The 22478-nt window shown below is 32.9% G+C and overlaps 1 protein-coding gene across 3 annotated transcripts in view; it reads right to left on the reverse strand.

Annotated features, from left to right (window-relative positions):
* Positions 1-22478, reverse strand: part of Pif1A (PFTAIRE-interacting factor 1A) — a 291214-nt gene that overhangs the window by 158478 nt on the left and 110258 nt on the right. Inside the window, exon 1 of one of the 3 annotated variants that reach the window (XM_089637234.1) lies at positions 3704-3769. The exons of the other annotated variants lie outside the window; for them this stretch is intronic. Coding sequence (XP_089493360.1) covers positions 3704-3706 — 3 coding nt within the window. The 5' untranslated portion in view covers positions 3707-3769. Of the gene's footprint in view, positions 1-3703; positions 3770-22478 lie in introns of those variants that run through there. 3 annotated transcript variants of the gene reach the window in all.

Consider the following 22478-nt stretch of genomic DNA (forward strand, 5'->3'; position numbering starts at 1 on the left):
ATAACATTGTAGCCAGTTGGAAAATTTTTGGAATGTATGGTTTAATAATTACTAAGAATCAAAATATTTCATTTTAGTACTATGATCAGAAACAGGAAGAATAAACTTATGTATTTATAGTTTATGAAACACCCCATTTAATGAATATTTCAAAGCTTCGTGACTCCTAATGCTACGTATACATACGCGAGCCGAACTGCCGAACTGAACCTCAACTTATGGGAAAGGAACAAAGCAACTGCAAATGGCGCTAAACGCCAATTACAGTGTCTTCGTTTCTTTCCCGTAATTCGTGGTTCGGTTCGCGTTTCGGTTCGCAAATGTAGACGTACCATAATATATCCAAATGGCGGACATACCTGAAAACAACTGCGAAGACTTACAAATTCCAGACAGAAAGTTGCACAAATCATAATGTTGTAAATTCAGAGCATTCTGCTTTACGAGGGTGGTCTGAAAAGTTTCCGACCTCAACGCAAAGATGGCGGTACTCGTCAATAAAAGCTAGTGAATATAGTTGTGCATCTTTTGACAGTTACTCACCAAAGTTTCGGCCATTTTGGACGCGCGGTTTTAAGATGACAGTCGTTTGAGTGAGTATAATCGGTAGAAATCAAATGCTTTATTTGTAGTGAATATTGGTGGGTACTCAAAATAAAAATAATAATGTTATTTGGTTAGTACAAAATAGTTCCGCACCCCTGAAAATCTTTTTAGTAGTGTGCAGCACATCCTCAAATCATACGAAGGGTCAAAGTTATGCGCATCTTATATGATTAATGTTCATTCATAAACCCGACAAAATATACAGGGGTGAATCTTTCGATCATTAAACCCAACAAGTAGAACTCTTGAACCCGAAACCATTAGCCTTATTGGATTATAATGAAACCAATTTGATAAGTATCTTTTGTAAAATAAAACCCTTTAAGGTTTTCAGCTAACGCTCTAACCGATTATTTGGTCAAAATGGTGTGTTTTATTAAAACATTGTAATATGATCAAAACTGCTAGGGAAGACCCGCAAAAAATAACGGAATAATATGATAGTAAATCCAGATGCTGTTCATAAAATATTATCTTTAATAAAGTTATTTTTGTTAATAGAACTCGCGTGCAAATTTTTTTTTCTGATTTTCAAAAATTATTTTTTTAACTATATTATATTTATTGATATTTTTTTTGTTTAACTGGGGATTGAACCTTCCTCCCCAGGGTCTGACTAAAATGAGTGACCCGCGCTATCCCTAATTGGATGGTACCGAGTTTTATTTCGTACATTAACTTCTGTAAATTATTGTCATCCAATTTTAGAGAAAATCGCGTGTTTATGCGTATGTGAGTTTCACCAAGTATATAATGCATTGTCATCGACAACGAGTGTATCTACTGAGTTTCAGCTCGATCGTATGTCGGAAAGTGGGTTAATTTACACTTCCAAAATTTCATTCAATCAAGAAAAAAAAATCGAAAGGTATTTAAAACTAATCTTTACTGAACCAACAACAACAGACGAAATGCAAAACGGTCCATTTCCTCGAACTATTCGTCATCGTTTATTCTATTCTTAGAAATACAATAAAATAACAAATAAATAAGGTATTAATACTAAAGTTCAGGGACTCCGTCTCTGTAGAGATATTATTATATTTATCGTCTCCTTGCTGTTGGTTTTTCTTATTTCTATTTGAAACATCTCCAGATAGGAAAGGATACAGGTTTGGATACGAGGAGACTTCGTGTGTGGTTGGTAAAGCAAATAAAATAACATCGTAAAGCTCTTCCGACAAAGTGGGACATCGTGAGGATGGAAGCATTATTCGTGATGATTTCTATTCGAACTCCGATACTTACCTACCTGTTTTTCTCAGCTAATACTGTTTATTTATTTATTGATATTCTCCATAAAACGTTTAGGCACCAATATATTATGGAGAAGATTGCAAATATGAGGTAAATGTAAGTATAAAAGATCATGGAGAGAGATTTACTATTTTGTGATATCCGTGTATAAATATGTCAAATAAGTGTGTACACAATCTTAAGGCGATGCCATACGTAGTAATGCAAAATCTTGTGTTTTTGGTTTGAAAATTTGATCGCCTAGAAATGTTTCAGATGCTTTAATTAAATATTGCGAGTAAAATACATCTTGGCCTTTGAAATAATCGAGTATTTTTTAGATGAGTCTTTTCATAAGCCCAGAAAAAAATAATGTATAAGGACTATGAAAACTGCTTTAAAGTTCAAAATCTCCTTCTTACGAACCAATTTTTGGTTATGATTTTATTGTATAATGTGGCAAATTAAGTTATTTATAAAATGAACGAAAAAAAATTGAATATTTATGCCTGAACATCCACAAAATAAAATAAAAGGCACTTTTTGGCCATGTTTTTTTCTTGCATAAATCAAAACATGCGGATGGTGTTAAGCGGGAATTTAAACCTTATCGCCATCTACGTAAGGGTTGTTATTGATAGCGGCGCAATTTAAAATATTACACGACGTAGTGCATCGCCTTAAATCACTTATTTTCAAGTTGTGTTTTTAACTATTTATTTTTAAAACATTATAATATTAAACTTTCGTGATGAAAGCCTGCAACCCTGCAGTTGACATTATGCGATGTGATGTACGTAACATTCTAAAACTAAAAAATAGATATTTTTATTTTCTGTCTATATTTTACCGGAAATGTATAATATCTAGGAATAATTGTATACAACTCCTAGGAAATGTATTCAATTCCGAAGCTTAAAAATTATTTAATACATTCATATGCTGGGCAATGTATACATTTCCTAGGAATTGTATATAATTCCAATATCGTATTAAGAAATGTATAAAAAGAATGTTTTCTATAATAAAACACGTTGTTTTATTATAGAAAACATTATTATAAAGTTAAACTTTCATTTGGTAAGTAATCAGTCTGTTATTGAAGTAAATATAAATGTCACAATATTAAAGTAAAAGTCTTTATATTCTTATACTAAGTTAAATGTAAACAATGCTGTCCATATGGCTATTTATTTTTGCAATGTAAGCTGGAATGGCACTTGGAAGTACACAATAGTTTATTTGTTATATACAGACATCTTGCTGTAATACAGTTCTTCTTGCAAAGGCACTTTTTAAATCCTTAGCCGGTTCCAGTGGATTGTAGGTTAGCAACTGACCGTAGTGCAATCTCCATACTCGGTACATCCTCTGCATCAAAAAGAACTCTTGGACACACATTCATCTGAGATCGAGAGTATAATTTATCCGTTCTTGGTACCAATTTGATAGAACTCATCATCGGTTTTAGCCAAAACTACACCTATAATATTTCGGGCATCACCACGTCCTCTATCAACCTCTGGAACTGAACATACAATGAATTTGTGCCACCGTTCTTACAATAGTTCATTATTGGTGGCGTAGTAGTCAGTTTTTTTTGCCTTCTAAGTAGGTGATCAGGGTTCGATTCTTTTTTTTTGTTCGATTTTCCTGGGGTGAAGCCGAATTTACATTTTACATGCACCTTCGTGTCATACATGGCACATGGCCTTATTTTCTCCGTTCATTCACTTTACACATACGAAACATTTGAATATCCCTTTAATAATCTTGTTTACTTCGCTTATCTACACAGAACTTAAAATCGAAATGCATTTTAGATTAGTTGGGTTAAAAATTAAAATGAACAAATTCTTACCATTTCCTCATGGATAAGTCCACGAATTAAAATCCAACTTTTCTCTCACGATTCTTATTCACTTTTCTTAAAAAAAATTAAATCAATGAATTATTAGACTTTTATGAACAGCAGAAGGAATCAAATTTTCGAACACACTATTAAATGATTTGGAATAAAAATTATACTAGAATGAATGAGTTCATGATTACCAAAGTGTGCCTAACATCGTTATTTTTCTATGGAAACAGTAGCAAGTCACATTTTCTTTTGTGATTCAAATTTTGAATTTAGAAGGCCACATTGCTTTGCATAACAATTATTATTTTTCCCGCAGAAGATTTGCATACAAACACTATGGATTGTTATTTATTTAAGTACTTATTTCCTTACATAGATTTTTTCGCTTTATTGTTTATGTACGGCAAGCAATTCGATGATGATAAGCTGATATTATATCTGTGAATTTTATCTATGACTCGGTTTATCTGATAAGGTGTGAATTAATTAAGATAAGATTTTAAGAGATTTTTGCATTATTTCATGATAAGATATTTACAGAAATAAACTTGCATTAACCATGAATTCTTAAAATATTATTGTCGGCGAATATAAGTTATTAGTGGTTAACCACAATAATGCATTGGGTTGTTATTTTAAATTTTGCTAATAGTGTCACATGATGTATGACTATTTATCAACAAGAAATCACATGACTTATAAGGAAAAATTTAATTAAAAGTGGAACGTCGAGGGGGATTTCTTTGTTTATTTTTATTTTGCTTTGTGTGCAAAGAAGTATGCTAGTTGAATTTGAATTGAAACTGTATAAAGTTATACAACAAACCCGTAATAATAATATTATATCAATTTATACACCGGCCTCTTCCGCACTACCGTTACTCCTCACAAAAAAGAAATCAAAAGTTTAAAAAATGGGGGCACATTCGAAGTGGAACGAAAGGTTGATTCCGCTGCATAAAAATCACAAAAGATTCAAACAAATCGATAAGCACAGCTTTTACTCACTAAAGAAAATGTTCGATATTCCAACTGTCAGATTTCAAAATCGGAATAAACATAAGTCACAAAACCATCCCAACACTCACTTATTAGTATTATTTCAACGGTCAAAGATTCGATCGCAAATTCGAACACGATTCAAATAGAATTTCACTTATTCCGAAATATTGAACAATTAATTGCTGCACTTTTATTTGATTAAAATGTGTGTTCTATGTTTAAACGGAAAAACCATAGAAAAGGCGGAAAATGGAAAAGAACTCGCGGTTGATTTTTGAAAATCGAACTAGTATTATTTGACGCATGCGCACGTGCGTTCAGTTCGCCAACTCGCGCCGAATGCCTGAAGTTGATGGTCGTTGTTCGTGGTTCCCTCCAGTTCCAGAGTCGGCCGCCAATGGCCGCCGGCTAAAGGTGCAGGTACACGGTACGTGTCGCTGTACCGCTATTAGGTGAATGTGGCAAAGCTCGGTGCACACGACTTGTCGGGTTGCGAGGTGCACTATGCACTTTGTGGCTTGTCATTGTTAGGATTTCTATAATTATTGAATTTTTTTCGCGATTGAAAGGAATGAGTTTCCTAAATATTATTTTGGTATTATGATTTCGCTTTGCTACGGTAGTAATTCACAGTTAAACTTATATTGTGAACTAATTTATTACATATTAATATAAATGCATAATTCCTACCTAGGAACTAATATCGACCTACAATTTCTAATAACACTTGTAGGTACTTATTTCTAATATACTTATACAGTTATTGCAATATTAATATCTTGTCATTTTTGCTATTTACATGTATCTAATGTAATGTAATAAATAATAATAGTAATAATAAATATGTATAAAGCTAAATATCGCACTGTAGGTAAGACTACGAATTCTGTGTAATTTATGAGTACCTATTAAATGTTTTAAACAACGTAGTGCATATTTTTTTTATTTTTTTTTTATTATTTATTAGGCAATAAATTAACATACACATTTTTGTATAATCCACCTCACTAGGATGAGCCTGTTCCGAGATGGCGGAAGTTTAATCTAATTTTGGAAAATGAGAATTTACATAGAAAGAAACGGAAATATAAAATATATTTTAACATGTATGTCTTGTTGGGGTAGTGCAGATATATCGTTTTCATTGATGTAATTAAACCACTTTTTTACATTTTTGAACCGCATGCATATTTATGTAGAGTCATTTGATTTTGATATGATAGATTAAAGAAGTATATTATTCGCAAATAAGAAATTTGTACAAATCATAGGTAATTTACCCACTGTTGGTAATTTATCCCTTTTCATTAAAAAGGCTTGAAATTGTTTGAAGTCTTCCACAAAATAATTATGAATTATTTTAGAAATTATATACAAAAACTTATTTATTTAAAACCTAGGTACCGATCTATTTGCATAGATATTCAATATGTAGGTATTGGTATCGTCTATGAATCCAGATAATAATTCAATACGTAAACAGGGGAACAGCCATTTATAAACTCAACACTAAATTACGATTCTCGACGATGTCATTCCACTCGAACGACGAGTGGTTCGACCCACTCCTTGTTCAAGGTAAATGACGATTGAAGTTTGGCGTATAAGTGTGTACCTTCGAAGAGACTCAAGAGTAAGAATGTCGACCAATGGATGTACTTTCGACGGCGATTGCGAGCGGTCTGGATTGGAGAATCGATACCCTCAAGCACGGATTTGGCATGGCATCGTAATTATTCTTTATCGATTGTAATACTATCCAACTATACGAGTATTTAGGTGGCATTATTCACAGGTTTCTCTAGATAACGGTGATAAGAATTGAAATTTCTATGATGAAATGGTAGATAATTAAGGATTTTATCTTTTTGAGAATGTTGTTATGCAGAAGGAAGGTTGGAAGAAACTTATACTAAATATACCCAGTCATTTCATAAGATACTTTCCAGAGTGGAAGATGCTCTCGATAGTTCAGATGAGAGACCATTATTCAGAATGAAGCATTGCTTGAAATGGCTTTAGCTGTTTACTAATCACTTCTAAATATCTAGATGTTCACAATTTTCCTTTTGCCCTTGTCTTCATCTCCTCTTATCTACAATCTATCTCTTTTTAAATGACGATTTACGAATTCTTTGAATTCATAATCTTATCTTATCTTATCTTATCTATCTATATTAATAAAAATGTAAATGTTCGTTTGCAACGTTGCATTCGAAGACGCGGGTGTTTTTATATACATATATCATATAGATGTCACCTGTGACAGGTAAAAACATACTGTTTTTTAAATACATTCTATCTGTTGGATGTAAAAGCAACACGCGCTATTGTTTCTCTAACTGCACAGACAGTCTCAGAGCCACAACAACACGTGGCGGGGTACAGCTAGTATATAATAAACTCGTGGCTTTGGGATATCATTTAAGTTCATATATTCGTGACGCAGAAACTTTTCACTATGCATTACCCATTTACAAAAACAATACATCAGAAAAAGGGGAAGAATGTGGATATTTGTATCGGGAGTCTGATTGTTGGTCTCACACGATGCATAGATGCACGATATTTACAGATACGGATTTACACTAGAATTTAAAAACGAACAAACCAGATGTATATTTTTAAAGTTTTCTAGCTCATTTTTTCGCGAAAAGTATTTGTGTTTTGTTGTATTTATAAAGCCAGGGTATTATTTAAATATGTAGATATATTTTTAGGGAACATTCTGAAAACAATTCAATCATTTCGACACGTAGGTACTTGTAGGTTAGACATATAAAATTACTATAAAATGCATCTTCTAACATTTCACTTGATTTGCGAATGCATTTAGTTTACGTTCAGAATATTGGGTTAATTCACAAACTGCACAAAAAATCCGGTTAAAAACGGGATAGCAGGCCCTTTCCTGACAAACTTTTAGTAAATTCTTAATATGTCGGAACACGAGTTCCTGCACGTGCATTTGTTTACCATTCATGAACACGTGTTCCGACATCGTGATACATATTCGTAATTTACTAAAATTTTATCAGGAAATCTGTTGATTCATTCGTTAAGGCCTGCAATCCCGCTTTTAACCGGATTACTAACAATTTAAAGAGATTCTTAATAAATTACCAATCCTATGCGTATCTACCCTACCTTTATCATTTTCAATTTATAATTTTGACGAATTTGTTCCAACGTATTTGTAGGGTTCTTATGAAATCGTTGGCCCTCTGACTATATCCTTCACTCTATGATAAATCCGAGCCTGAACACATGGAATAACATGGACACACATAATAACATGTTGGTCATATAAATGATGGACATCACACTCACAGGTGTGTGTGTACAACAATATCCACGACAATGTCATAACACCGTGACTTCTCAATGCTTCAAACCAATGATCGTGACCTAAAAACCTTGCAAGCCATTCCTACCCATGAACCCATGCAAAGGTGTAGCGCCTATTTGATATTTTGAGACTTCACTGTTATTCTCTGCAGTGACATACGAGTACTTGCTAATTGAAATTTGGGTGTGGTCCCACTCAAGTCTTACTAAAACAAAGTTGAAATTTAAAAGGGTCAATGATAGTAATAGCGTAGGAGGGACCTGGTGAGATGGGACTTTAGATTAAAGACCTACAAAACATATTTCTCGCGTGCCCTATTTTTACGAGACACCTAACAAATTGGATATCAAATTTCGATCTCGTAGGAAATTGATTAATTGGAACTGCTTCTAAAAAGACATGTTACATGACAACTCAGAATGGTGACAAATAGAACAGTTTTGAAAATTGATACAAAGTCATTAAAAATGATGAAAAAACTAGCATGAGCTATGAAGAACTTAACCTTTTTAACCTAGTTTTTTTCATCACTAACCACACTTTGACATTTAATCACTTTTCAAAAGTGTTCTGATTTGTCACTGTTCTGAGTTGTCCAGTTACTTAAAAGACGTTATCCATTTATTTTGGTTCGTGTTAGCACAAACGAAAAAATAAAATATAAACGCTTGGGGACTGTTGAAAATCCTTTTGATGTTATTTAAGTATTTTTTATGAAATATCGTGAAAGCATTTGTGGGGAGGTCAGGATGCTAATTATTCTTCAGAGCACCTTGAAAGTGAAATACTTATAGAACAGACACCACAGAACCCACTTTAAGTCTGCGGTTCAAGGATATCAGGCTTATTAGCAGAATTGCTTTCAGGAGCTTTAACGTATTTCAGTCATTTATTTTAATCGCGTCGTTTTTGCGTGATGTAAAGTTTTACAAAGGAAAAATATACCTTAACGGCAGCCACCGACAAAATGTTGGATTTATCAATGAATACTGTCATAAACCAAGGAGTACCTACTGAACAGGAGAAATAAAGTAGGTACAAAAAATTGAATACTTCGACTAACGATGAACACTGTGCGTCTTTTTATGGGTATTTTTAAGAAGCCATTATTTACAGGTTAAATTAAGAAATTCATCCTGTCTAAAGGATTCTTCGAGTTTGGTTTTTCTGAAGCATGTTTTGCTTACACTTTTACAATCAAAAGAAAACTGTATCGTATAGTTTTTTATGAAAATAATATGACTACTTAATTATACGTTCCTTGATAGAGTTATTGTCACTTTTAATTTTAAAAATTGTAAGTTCCAATTTTTAAAATGACACATACATTAAAAACACAGTCGAGTTCATTGAACCAGAGTTGATCAATCACTCACAGACAGACCTGAAATCAGTATTTTTGATGTCATAACTCCCACTGAAAAACAGCTTCAAATCTCCGATAGTACTTAGGAATTTAATAATTTCAGGAGAGCAAATTATCTCATAATTCCGAGTTCATTAAAATCAGGATATCTCTTTTCAAATTCGTTAGGCTTCATGTTAGGTCATTCACAAAGAATTTTTTTATTCCTTTTAATATTTTGGGTCGGAATGCCTCTTCCGTGACTCCTCCGTGAAATGCCTCCGGGCAAATCGTTAAGACCGAGACGAAATATCCCAAATGTTAAGATCCGATCCCACCAATTATTACCTTTAAATTATAGAGGAAGACTTTATTAATAGCTCCGGTAATTTTGGTTGCATCTCTCTTATTTGGTGCATTACCCACACGACACTCCACGCCTAAATTCGAAAGGTATTAGGTACTTATTTACATTCTTTTGAAACATATTAAAATTTTACAAAAGCTCAAAAGTTGTTTAATAAATGAAAAGGACACGAAAACCTCTATTAAGCTTTATACCTATTGAAAATGGAATTATAGGATGGGGATCTGCTGTTTTTAAGTATATACATAACATGAACACAATTCAAAAAGGAATCATAAAGACCATACTGAAAGTACCCATAATAACGCCTTCGATTGAAAATTTTAATTGTTTTGATATACCAAATGTACAACAAATACATTCTAAAAATGTACTATTTAAACTATTTTTGTTATTTGTTTTTGGGGTATTATGCCGTGTTGCGCTAACTCCTTCTTTAGCCAACGTTTCGGACAGCATTGCAGTGTCCATCATCAGGGCAGATGTCTAATCCAAGACATCTGCCAATCAATCCAAGACATCTGCCCTGATGATGGACACTGCAATGCTGTCCGAAACGTTGGCTAAAGAAGGAGTTAGCGCAACACGGCATAATACCCCAAAAACAAATAACAAAAATACTTTTGGCCGTGAAAATCTTAAATCATATTTACTATTTAAACTATTCAAAAATACGGAATCCTCCACAATACCGTGTATTTATCACACTAGGTTAAATCAAAATGACTTAAATATTCCAGGTCATAAAACCACATTCGGACAGAAATTACATTTATTTTGAGACAAAACTCCACAAACTCCACTAGATGTCAATTTTATATAAATATTATTGTATGAAAAGCACGGTTAGTTTGCTAATTTACTGAATAAAAGATATGTTAATTTATTAAAAAATTTGATCAACTTATTCGTTTTCCTGTTAAAAATGGGACTGCAAGCCTAATTTACAGAGTTCCTAACAAAGTATCATTTAAAAGCGAATGTTTTATGAAAACTGCGGAACACGTGTTGATACAAATACCGATATAGTTGCATTCCGTCATGATTTATTAGGAAACAACACGTGAATGAACACGTGTTTCAATATATTCTGAATGACTAATATTTTATCAGAAATTGGCATGCTATCGCTTTTTAACAGCATCATTTTTCTCAATCGATTAGAAGTCAATTGATTAAACCAAATGGTCTTTCAATTAAAGCATAAGCCAACTGACAAACGTACTTAATTAGTATTTTGCAATACTATTTTATTTTTTTAACCTTGTGAACGGGTTCCCACAGATAGAGGACGAAAGGTGATAACATGTTTCCTGTAAACATAATATCCAACAAAATAAACATACATAAACCATAAAAATTTGTACATTGTAGATTGTAGATTCCCTTGTCTTAACAAACGGATTACAATCTTCAAAGCACAGGCGTCAGGTAGGTATGATGTATTTGTTTTATTGGTATTACAATGGAAGATGCTCCGAGGAACTAGCATCATTGATGCCTTCTGCACCGGTGCATAGTCGGGAATACGCCATTTAACATTTGTCACATGAGAACAGGTCGCATCTACGACGCGTTCTTAAGTTCAATGGCTCTGTTGTGAACGATTTGGCGGCCTCTGTGTTTCCTCCCTCTTACAACATGAGTCCCTTCAAGTCTCTAGTTCACTTTTTCCTCTCCTCAAAACAGCATGAAAAGATGACATAGCCTCCTAGGGAAATTATTTTCTGACAACTGTGTAAAGAAATGCCTTTTTTTTATTCTAAAAAGGTTACGAAAGAATACTTTTAAAACTCCTTTTTTTCTAAAAAGGTTACGAAAGAATACTATTAAAACTCCTTTTTTTCTAAAAAGGTTACGAAAGAATACTATTAAAACTCCTTTTTTTCTAAAAAGGTTACGAAAGAATACTATTAAAACTCCTAACGAACGACGAATGAATTATGAAGAGAACAAGTTAGTGTTCGTCAAAATATTGATGAATTTGACTCTCTCCTCTCTAAAATATAAAACAAATTTCTACTACCGATCCAACAATTACAAAATTTTCTAAATAAATAAAAAATAAAGCGTTGTTCCGTAATTTATGTAATTCTTCGGTGTCCAGTCACGTTGGTTTCCATTATGCAAATTAGTAAATTAATCGTGAGAACCGGCCTCAGGCAGTATTTGAAGATGAAAGGCTATAACGATGAATAATATAGGTGCCAATTATTATTTTTTAATTTTTTAACGGTTGGATTACGATTTTTTTTACGAAGAACCATTAATTATTAATTTTTTTACGGGTGCAGCAGAATTAGCGCTTTCTTCTTACGCGGAAACAAGGATTTCAAAATATATTGTATATTTTTTTTTTTAGTAACAACACTTGAACAAGCTACATCCGTAGCTTCCTCAGGGCAGTAAAATATTGTTCTAAAATCCAGTTAAAAACGTGATGGCAAGTCATTTCCTAATAAAATATTGGTATATTCGGTATTTATCGGAACACTTGTTCATGCTGCCGTGCTTTTTTCTGATAAATGTAATAACGAAATGAGACAATATTAGAATTTTTATGAACATGTGTTCCGACATCCTCATAACGCATTCGTGTTTTACTGGTAGTTTGTTAGGAAATCTGTCAATTCATTCGTTGACGGTCTGTAGTCCCGTTTTTAACTGGAATACGATTGTTTGACCAGACTTTTAATAAATTGGCAATATTCCACCGAGCCAAATCCGGATTGAATAAGACTGATATTTATTGAACTATTAACTGCTGTAATGTTATCAAATTTCAGAGAAATCCTTCGTGTACGTGTTTGCCACCAAAAGTTGATACAATGCTTTTTTGTCGACAAGAAGTCTATCTGTCGAGTTTCAACTCGATCGGAGTTCGGGGAATGGGTTAATTTCCACTTTCAAGATTTGCATTAAAATAGACGTATTTAAAAATATACTTACAAACAGTATAATATTAAAACATGCCATTCTTTTCAAATTACTCTTCACATACTTTGTCACTTCTTTTCAAAATGTTAACATTATTATTCTTCTTTTAAATTGGTCGGTATTTCTTGGGAGTTCTTCACCACTCTATACATTACTGTAATGATCTGTGGTTTAGACTACTCTCGAAAGGGAGGTCTTGTTTGCTGTATGGTATTTAAATCACTGGCTCCGTATAACATTTCCGAAATAAAATATCAATTCACGACAGTCAACCCGTAGGTCAGCAGGGTCATCAGCTATCGGAAGGTTGAAAAAACCAAAGCGCACTCCAAATACTAAGTTCGGTGAGTATGCTTTCCGAGTGTCAACCTAAAGCCTGGAATGGGCTGCCAATGATTACAGACTCAACAGAGTTCACAGCTAATCTCAAACTCATGTTAATATAAAAATGTAAATATTTTTTGTAAGCTTAGTAAGCTTTTTGAGAAAATTTCATTAAAATTCTGCAGTCCCAAAGAGTCCTAAATTCTGCAGTCTTTTTGATAATTTCATTAAAATATAATTCTGCTGTCACAAGGAGTCCTATATTCTGCAGTCCCAAACAGTCCTTAATTCTGCAGTATTTTTAAGATAACTTATTTAAAATTCTGCAGTCCCAAAAAGTCCTAAATTTTGCAGTCTTTTTAAGATAATTTCATTAAAATTCTGCAGTCCCAAACAGTCCTTAATTCTGCAGTATTTTTAAGATAACTTAATTAAAATTCTGCAGTCCCAAAAAGTCCTAAATTTTGCAGTCTTTTTAAGATAATTTCATTAAAATTCTGCAGTCCCAAAGAGTCCTAAATTCTCCAGTCTTTTAAAAGAAATTTTTATTCTACTCTTGCCACTAATCTTCTAATAAATGTAATATTATTAGTAAAGGAGGGTAAAATAGAAAATGTAAAATCAATCTCCAGTGTTTTTACTATAGTGTAAGTAATTTTTTTTAAATTTTTTAATAAAAGTGTGTTTATCTGAAGTGACCAGTCAGGTAAGTATGTTTTTCTGTATCTGTTTGTAAGTAATATGTGTTTATTTCTGAATCTTTTTGTAAATGATTAAATTAGATAGAGACTAGGAATTCATAATAAATTATACATAGATTTTTCACAAAATGGCGCCATGCAGTTATCAAATTATTTCAATTTTTTTATTCTTCGAGAGTGATTATTTAATATGTTTGTGTTGATGTTTATCAAGGGTTCTCATAAATCTGAATTTTGTTGGCCGAACATTTTAAAACGATAAATTATTGCACGTACACAATTTGTTTAAAAGATGAATGTCTCAACATATTTTGAATTTTGGAATGTTTTTATAAAGAGGAAATGTTTAATTAATCTTATCTGATCTAAGTGAATTTATCAGATTGGAATTCATAACAACATAACACATTACACAACAGTTATCATAGAACCATTCGTAACTATTATTGCAAAAACTTTATGCGTTCACCTTCATCATACAGGGGGTTTGGTATTTGGAATTAAACCATAGTTATAGATTCTCTCAATTTCACTCTGACGAGAAACCACCAATCAGAATTGAAACGTTACTTAAAGTAAATTTAGTTGTTTTTAGTAAACAGGTCCGAAAAGCTATGTAATTCATAATCTTTTCATATTTCCCTCTCTCCTCTTCACAAAATTGAGGATACCAACTGGTTTCGTTAGCCAAATAAAAATAAAATCAAACATCATCAAAACAAATTCATTCTACAAAAAACTCAAATGTCGTAGGAACCATATTTTTTATTCTTTCAACTAGCCCCCTTCTTTCGAATCTTTCGAAAACTATTAAACTTTGAACTAGGGTAGTACAAATAAACGTTTGTTTATTATTCGTGTAGAGACGTTTAGTGTAGAACTCGTAGTGTAGAACTCGTTTCGTGTAGAACTGCGTTCATTAAAATGAAATCCCTTTTCTGCAATGATAATATCAGCTTAAAACTAAGGCAGAGAATGCTAAAATGTTATGTGTGGTCGGTCTTGTTGTATGGATGTGAAACATGGACCTTGAAAGTAAATACCATGAACAGGTTAGAGGCTTTTGAAATGTGGCTTCACCGGAGAATACTCAAAGTCCCATGGACCGACATGATCACCAACACAGAAATTCTCAGGCGGGCTAGAGCAGAGAGAGAACTGCTTAGATTAATAAAAATTAGGAAAATTTCATATCTGGGTCATGTACTTCGAGGGGAGAAGTACCACTTGCTCCAGTTAATATTGAAAGGCAAGATAGAGGGTCGCAGAGGGCCTGGTAGGAGACAAATGTCTTGGCTGCGAAATATACGAGAGTGGACCGGCATTAGAAGTGTGGAGGAGCTATTCCGGGCAGCGCAAGACAAATAGACATTTTCTAGAGTGATCGCCAACGTCGGGGGGACCTGATACGGCACATAAAGAAGAAGTAGAGACGTTTATTAGTATTCTATTTAAATTTCACTTTTTCTCGATGATGAATTTGTAGGGTAAATTATATGGAGTTTACATCTCCTGAAAATAATGACAACATTACTTTTACCTACATTCATGTGAGACTGGTATCACTGTAAATATTTCATTCTCTCTCCAGCGGTCTAGCTGCCGGTTTAGCTCTAAATCTCCTCATTTGTTTTCGTTTTATTCATAAAATTATTGTAACATGAGTTTTGTTAAAATAAAAACTAAATTGAAAATATCCGAATTCTCATTTTTACACACCGAGAGTAATCACGCAACCTTAGATTCTGCGGATCGGAGAACCACAGAATCATTCAGCCAAGAATCCATTTAAATTGGCGATAATCACTATCATCCAAAAATTAATGCAAATTTAGAAAACGGAAATTAAACCACTTCCCGACATACGATCGAGCTGAAACTTGGCATTAGACTCGTTGTTGATGATAATGCATTCTATCAACTATGAGTCAATCACATACACATAAGCGGACATATACGCATTTCTCTGGAATCGAACGACATTTCAGTAGTTAATATGCGAAATAAATATCGTTCCTACCCGCTTGGCATCTGGCAAGATCGGTAGCGCGGTTGACTCGGTATAATTTTCAACCAATCAACAAAAAACACATTTAAAAATAGATTTCGTATACTAAATAAACGTTGTTTTAACGGGTTGATTTTTTAATTTTTCAAACTATAATAAATTTTACGTATGTTATTTTTTTTGATTTCACAAACTACATGAATATGACAAAAAACCTGTGAATATTTTTAACATCTACTTCTTTACTTTTAAATAATTCAATATTTTGTACAACGTACCATTCACCCTGTAAAAATATTCATTACAAATTCTGTGAAAATCTATTATTATGTAGTTAATTATGCTAGTGTGTACATAATAATAAACTGCATATTATAACATAATATTATCAGGTGATTTGTAAACAAAACAAAAAACAATCTGTCATAAATAGCTGCAGTAAAGATAAATAGATTGTGCTTTATGTAGGGTAACCATTAATTTCTTAGCGAGAAAATAAATTATTACCATAGAGAGAATATTTTAGGTTTGGTTTGTATACATATGTACATATATGTGAGGCCTCACACCTTAAATTTCTCGTTAACTCCTTAAGTGTTAAATTTAAAAAAATATACAGGATTTTCCAATAAGAGGTGTTATTTTGATATTCAATCGTAAAAGATCAATGGTTTCGTTGCTTGTGTGGCACGTAGCGCCGTCTTGTTGAAAGTAAACGTTGTCCAGATCAATACCATCCAATTCCGGCCATAAAAAATCATTAATCATCTCTCGATAGCGCAATCCATTCACCGTAACTGTTGCTCCAGCCTCATTTTCGAAAAAGTAAGGTCCAATGACTCCGTCGGACCATAAGCCGTACCAAACAGTCACACGTTGAGGATAGAGAGGCTTTACAACAACAAATCTTAGGTTTTCCGAGCCCTAGATGCGACAATTTTGCTTGTTGACGAAGCCACCCAGGTGGAAATGGGCCTCATCACTCAAGATGATTTGCATTTGATTCACTCAAGTGAATTTCTTAAAAACTAATGGTCGATAGCAATAGGAGTTACTAAAAGATGGCAGTTGAAATGGAAAAAAATTATCAATATTTTCTTGCTATTTTATGTTCCTTGTACACAGGAACCCACTGACGCGGATCAAAACAAATTCTCATAAGCGTTTCCACACCTTTTGAAAAATTTACATAAAAATCTAATGGATTTTGATTACAAAACTCATTAAGTAATGGGTTATTGTAATGTGGCTCCAACACTTTCTTCACGATTAATTCAAGATTTAGAGCAAATATTAACGTATTTACTTTTGCGTTTTAATTAGCGATTAGCTTTTAAGACATAATAACTAGTTTATTGCGGCAAATGAACGCATATTAAATTTGTGAACGGGAATTAACATGAGACATTTTTTCATATACAGTATTAATAATAAGTGATAAGACTTGGGAAAAAGTAGAGTTAAAGGCCACAGAAGACATCAACACGCTCAAGAATTTTTTCGACACTAATTTACTGTCACTTAATAATGAAAAGACATTTGTAATTCCATTTGCAATCCATACAAATGATACTCCTAAAAATTTTAACATTGTCATACATAATAATACTAAAATTCACAGCCAAAACTATTGCAAATCAAACTGTACAGTACTAAAAACAACAAATAAAATTAAATATCTAGGAGTAATTATTGATAAAAATCTGAAATGGAAGGAACAAATATGTCAAGTAGTAAACAAAATTAGAAAATTAATATATATATTTTTAAGAATTAGAAACTTTCTGTCGATAAAAAATCTATATTTAATTTACTATGCCTTAGTTCAATCCACTTTACAATACGCTATTATTAGTTGGGGATCCGCGTATAAATGTAACCTTCTTCCAATTGAAATTATACAAAGAACAATTATTAAAATTATATTAAAAAAACCCTTTGACTACCCAACAGAACGCCTGTTTGAAGAATTTCAAGTACCTACATTTAAAGACCTATATATTAAAAACTCACTAATCCAAATTATAAAAGAAAAAGATAAATATCAATTTTTAAATGAAAACAGAACGCGACTTAGACATGTTTTTCTATGCCCAAAACTAAATACGTCTTTTGCACAACATCATTATACTTACTAGGGAAGAACCTTTTTCAATCGTCTACCAGAAGAAATCAGAAGCATTAATGATAAAACCCAAATACTGCTCTCTGTAAAGAGACACTTTAAAAATATTCTGAAAAAAAAAACTACTGTCACTTAATTAATCTCACAAATATCCTTAGTTTTCCATAACTTCCTTTCTTTTTTTAAATTTATTATATTCATATATTATCCTTCACTATTATCAAAAAAAAATACTACAGCAAACATACATTTATGTACAATGAACTATTTAAGTACTAACTAACAACAACATTTATGTACACTCCCCTTCCATACACAAGCAAATGCTTTCAATGGAAGAGTAGTAAAAATACCCAAGATGTAAAATGAATTATGTACCATGTAAACATATTATTAAAAATAAAAAATAATTACAAAAAAAAAAAATACGTTACATATCGGTTTACAACTCTTTGGTGGCTTAAGGCGATGCACTACGTTGTGTAATATTTTAAATTGAGCCGCTATCAATAACAACCCTTACGCAGATGGCGATAAGGTTTAAATTCCCGCTTAACACCATCCGCCTGTTTTGATTTATGCAAGAAAAAAACATGTCCAAAAAGTTACTTTTATTTTATTGTGTTGATGTTCAGGCATAAATATTTAATTTTTTCTCTATCATTTTATAAATAACTTTATTTGGCACATTATACAATAAAATCATAACCGAAAATGGGTTCTTAAAGCAGTTTTCATAGGTCTATACATTATTTTTTTCTGGGCTTATAAAAAGACTTGTATAAAAAATACTCGATTATTTTAAAGGTGTATTCTACTCGCATTATTTAATTAAAGCATCTGAAACATTTCTAGGCGACCAAATTTTCAAACCAAAAACACATGATTTTGCATTACTACGTATGGCATCGCCTTAAAGGTATGTTTATTATACTAATATTACCAGTATATATTATACTTTCCATCACAAGTTTTTTTGGATGTGTTGATTTCTTATTTATTAATCTCTCTTCGCCAAAAAGAAATTGAAAGCTTTTTTTTTTTTAAATTTGTAACTGAAATTTGAGAGGCGGGTTTACGTATCGCCGCCCCGAGAACCATTTATTGGATAACCAACACCTCTGCCCACAGGTCACTCCAAGTGGTTCGTTACTTTTGGTGATTTAGCAGGAGTGCCCTGGTTCATCGGGTGAGGTGTGTTCTGGATGCGACTGCCCACCAGCTGCGTGGCGTGTGATCGGGAGAGGCTGGTTTGGAGAGACCCTTTGACCTCTCCTTCTGGTCTCTCAACCCATCGCCTTGCGCCGCAGTGGGAGGGATATATTAACTCGTCCGTCTCTCCTGGATGCACTGATTCCTAGATGTCAACCCACCCTTTATACCTTTTTTCCTTCTCAGAACTTCGTTGGGTCACAAAAAATATAAATACTTAGATTCCCTCGATCGTTTTTGAAAGTGTTGTATGTTGGGTATTATTGGAAAGAATGAGAGTGATTTGATATCTCACACGTGGTCAACGAATGCCCGCTACATTTATTCCCCGGCGGGATTGATGAGGTTCACATGGAGACGCCTGAGGCCCTTGAAATTTAGCTGGTTATTAGTATATCAGTTAACTTTAAATTTTTATTTATTTGTGTTCTTACATCTTCTATTATTTTTTATTTATTATTTACAATATTGTATTTTTTGTAAATCTCTCAGGCCACGGGTACATAACCCTTAGTTTTTTTTTAAATATTTTTTATTATTATTATAATTTTAAGTGAAAATCTGTTATTGGATTTTATCTTTATTATTTAGTTTATTCTTATATATGTAAATAATCTGTTGATTTTCCCAAATAAATAAAATAAAATAAATGTCCCCCTCTGACCCCCTACCATACGAAAGAAGAAGAAGAATTGGATATCTTGAACATCTTAGAAAAAATCCCTAGCCGAGCTTTTACAATACAAGAACAACCTGTTCTCATGCGGAATCATTTCAACCGTTTTTTAGATATAATCATCGAGATATTACCGGTCGATTATTATAATGTATGTCCAAATATTGGACATGCATGCATTTTCCTGGTCGCAATGTGCAACGTTAAGGAAGGAATTATATATGTTGTGTATGTGAGGATGTGTTGGCCTGCCACCCTACTGTCACTCACTGAGTGTTTAATTATTTCTTAAGAAGATAATACTGACAAATCTAAACCAAACATGAAACAGAATAAGACACAGAAAAATAAAAAGATAACTGTGAAAATGAGAATCGAACCTAGTGTCTCTGTCTGTTTTTTGTTAGCGTATTAATATGAATGCTGCAGATGTATTAGTCTAGGGATTTTGTGGTCGAGGGGTAAAGTTCTTTACTAGAAACCTGAAGGTCGCAGGTCCAAATCCCGGCGTGCGCAAGTAAATCTTATTTGATTAATTAGTGTTATTTCACAAATTACTCGTTTGAAATTATATTTAATACATTTGCAGCACGTTCTAAAGTGTAAGATACTCTCAGTATCGCTCTGGTGTAAGACCAACATTCAGACTCACAAAATACTTCAATTGGGGATGCTATGGCCTCACTTAACAAAATGTTACGCGCATACATTTTATAGCAATAGTTTAATATGGCATTAGAAAAAAATTTACAATAGATCTATCAATATACATCAATCCATCAAAGCAATAGATCCATCAATCGATTAAAGCAATAGATCCACCAAAAAGAAACTAAAAAAAATGGTATCAACGGACCGCCCCTCGACTGGTTCATTAGCTATACTAAAAACAGAAAACAAATAGTAGAACTGAATAAATGCTATAGTGATCCGGAAGAAATCAAGTATGGTGTCCCTCAAGGTAGCGTCATTGGTCCCATTCTATTTCTCATTTACATAAACGAACTTACTGATATTAAAATGGCATCTATCGACTATAAGATAATCAGTTACGCAGATGATAAAAATCCATCAAAGCAATAGATCCATCAATCCATCAAAGCAATATATCCATCAATCCATCAAAGCAATAGATCCACCAATCCATCAAAGCAATAGATCCATCTTAATACTATGATCCTATGATTTAATTACTTCTTCTCATTTTCAATTATTACAATCCAATTACTAAGCTCACTAAGACTAAACCTTTTTACCGATAGTTTAAAAATTTATACAAAAATAATCAATGACGATCATTTTATTATTTGTTTATTCATACATAAAATGATATATTACAATATAATCCTCCGATGCTCATCTCACTAGAGAATTCCTGTGTCCATGAAACTGGTCTACAGTCGTACATATACGTCTCACAGAGAATTCACATTTTAATATCTGCTTATTAGAGGTGGGCAAAATTGATTGAATTAATTCCATGAATTAATTCAATCTTGTAACACAATCGATCTTATTCTCATTTTCAAAAGGAATTGAATCTTAATTCGTTATCGTTGGCATTTTTTTCTAAACATTTTACAATTAAATTATTTCATGATAATAAGGTAATAATTAATAATGATGTGCACTTTAAATGATTTAAATATTATAGTGTTTCATAGAAATCTAATTAAATATTATTACGGTACTATGGCGGCGCGCCGCGAAGTTTATATGTACTGTGCCCTGTCGCACTAAATCGCGTATCTAGTATCCCGCGTCCCGCGCCGTAATCCAAAAGACTCTTTTCATCGAGTCCCCAGTCAAGGAATTAACGAATTTATTCCGTTTTCAGTTGTGACGTCACGCGTCGTGACACAAATCCTATGTCCCATGTACCGAGTCTGTCCGGACAAGCGGTCAATCTCAGGGAATAAGTGAAACAGGACAGAGACAGTGACACTCGAGACAGAGTTCCCAATTCCCTATTCGTAATCGAGTCCCTTTCCTTACTAGTTACAGGTCCGTCCGCACCGTCTGCAAGAACGCAATTCATTAATGTCGCAGATAGACACAACACACTTACTAGTCAGAAGTTCCTAATTCATTGCGCTATGTCAGCTGTCAATCGGTTCGTCGTTAGTTCCCGCGTGGCTAAACCTTCGATTTAGTACCTAGTCAGGTGAAAACTTTCTACTTCGGAATCTGAATTCTAGTAAAAAAGCGAAAGTATCTCCTGTATTCTTCTCCCCTTCCACATGCGAAAATAATGCAATACGCTTAGAAACAAAACGATATTTACGTTATTGTTCTTATAAGTATGTTTTTTATGTACCTGCCTACTTGTAGACGTAAAACGAGATCGGTTGACTGTCGAATTATGGGTGATGATAACAAGTAATTTGTTTTGATTTCTGTATTTTTGTACTGAATTGTATGCCACTCAATTTCAGACGTTCAATCAGTTTTTATTTGGCGCATGGATTTAAAATTACCATTGAGGTAAGTACCTGCAAACATTAAAATAAATAAATATAATATATATGTGGTTGAAGCTTATTCCAGGTGAACCGATCGGTTAAACAAAAGTGGGATAGTAATAATATAGTTCTTATAATTGCTTTAAGAACGTATCTCATTGCCCCTAAAATAATATATTTTTTATGTAAAGGTTATACTACGTACCTACTTTTTGTAGTAAATATATAGATAGTTTTACGAAGAAAGATAATAATAATTTTTATTCT

The sequence above is a fragment of the Hesperophylax consimilis genome, chromosome 11, assembly GCF_061612785.1.
Source record: "Hesperophylax consimilis isolate HC1 chromosome 11, BYU_Hcon_1.0, whole genome shotgun sequence".
Lineage (NCBI taxonomy): Eukaryota > Metazoa > Arthropoda > Insecta > Trichoptera > Limnephilidae > Hesperophylax > Hesperophylax consimilis.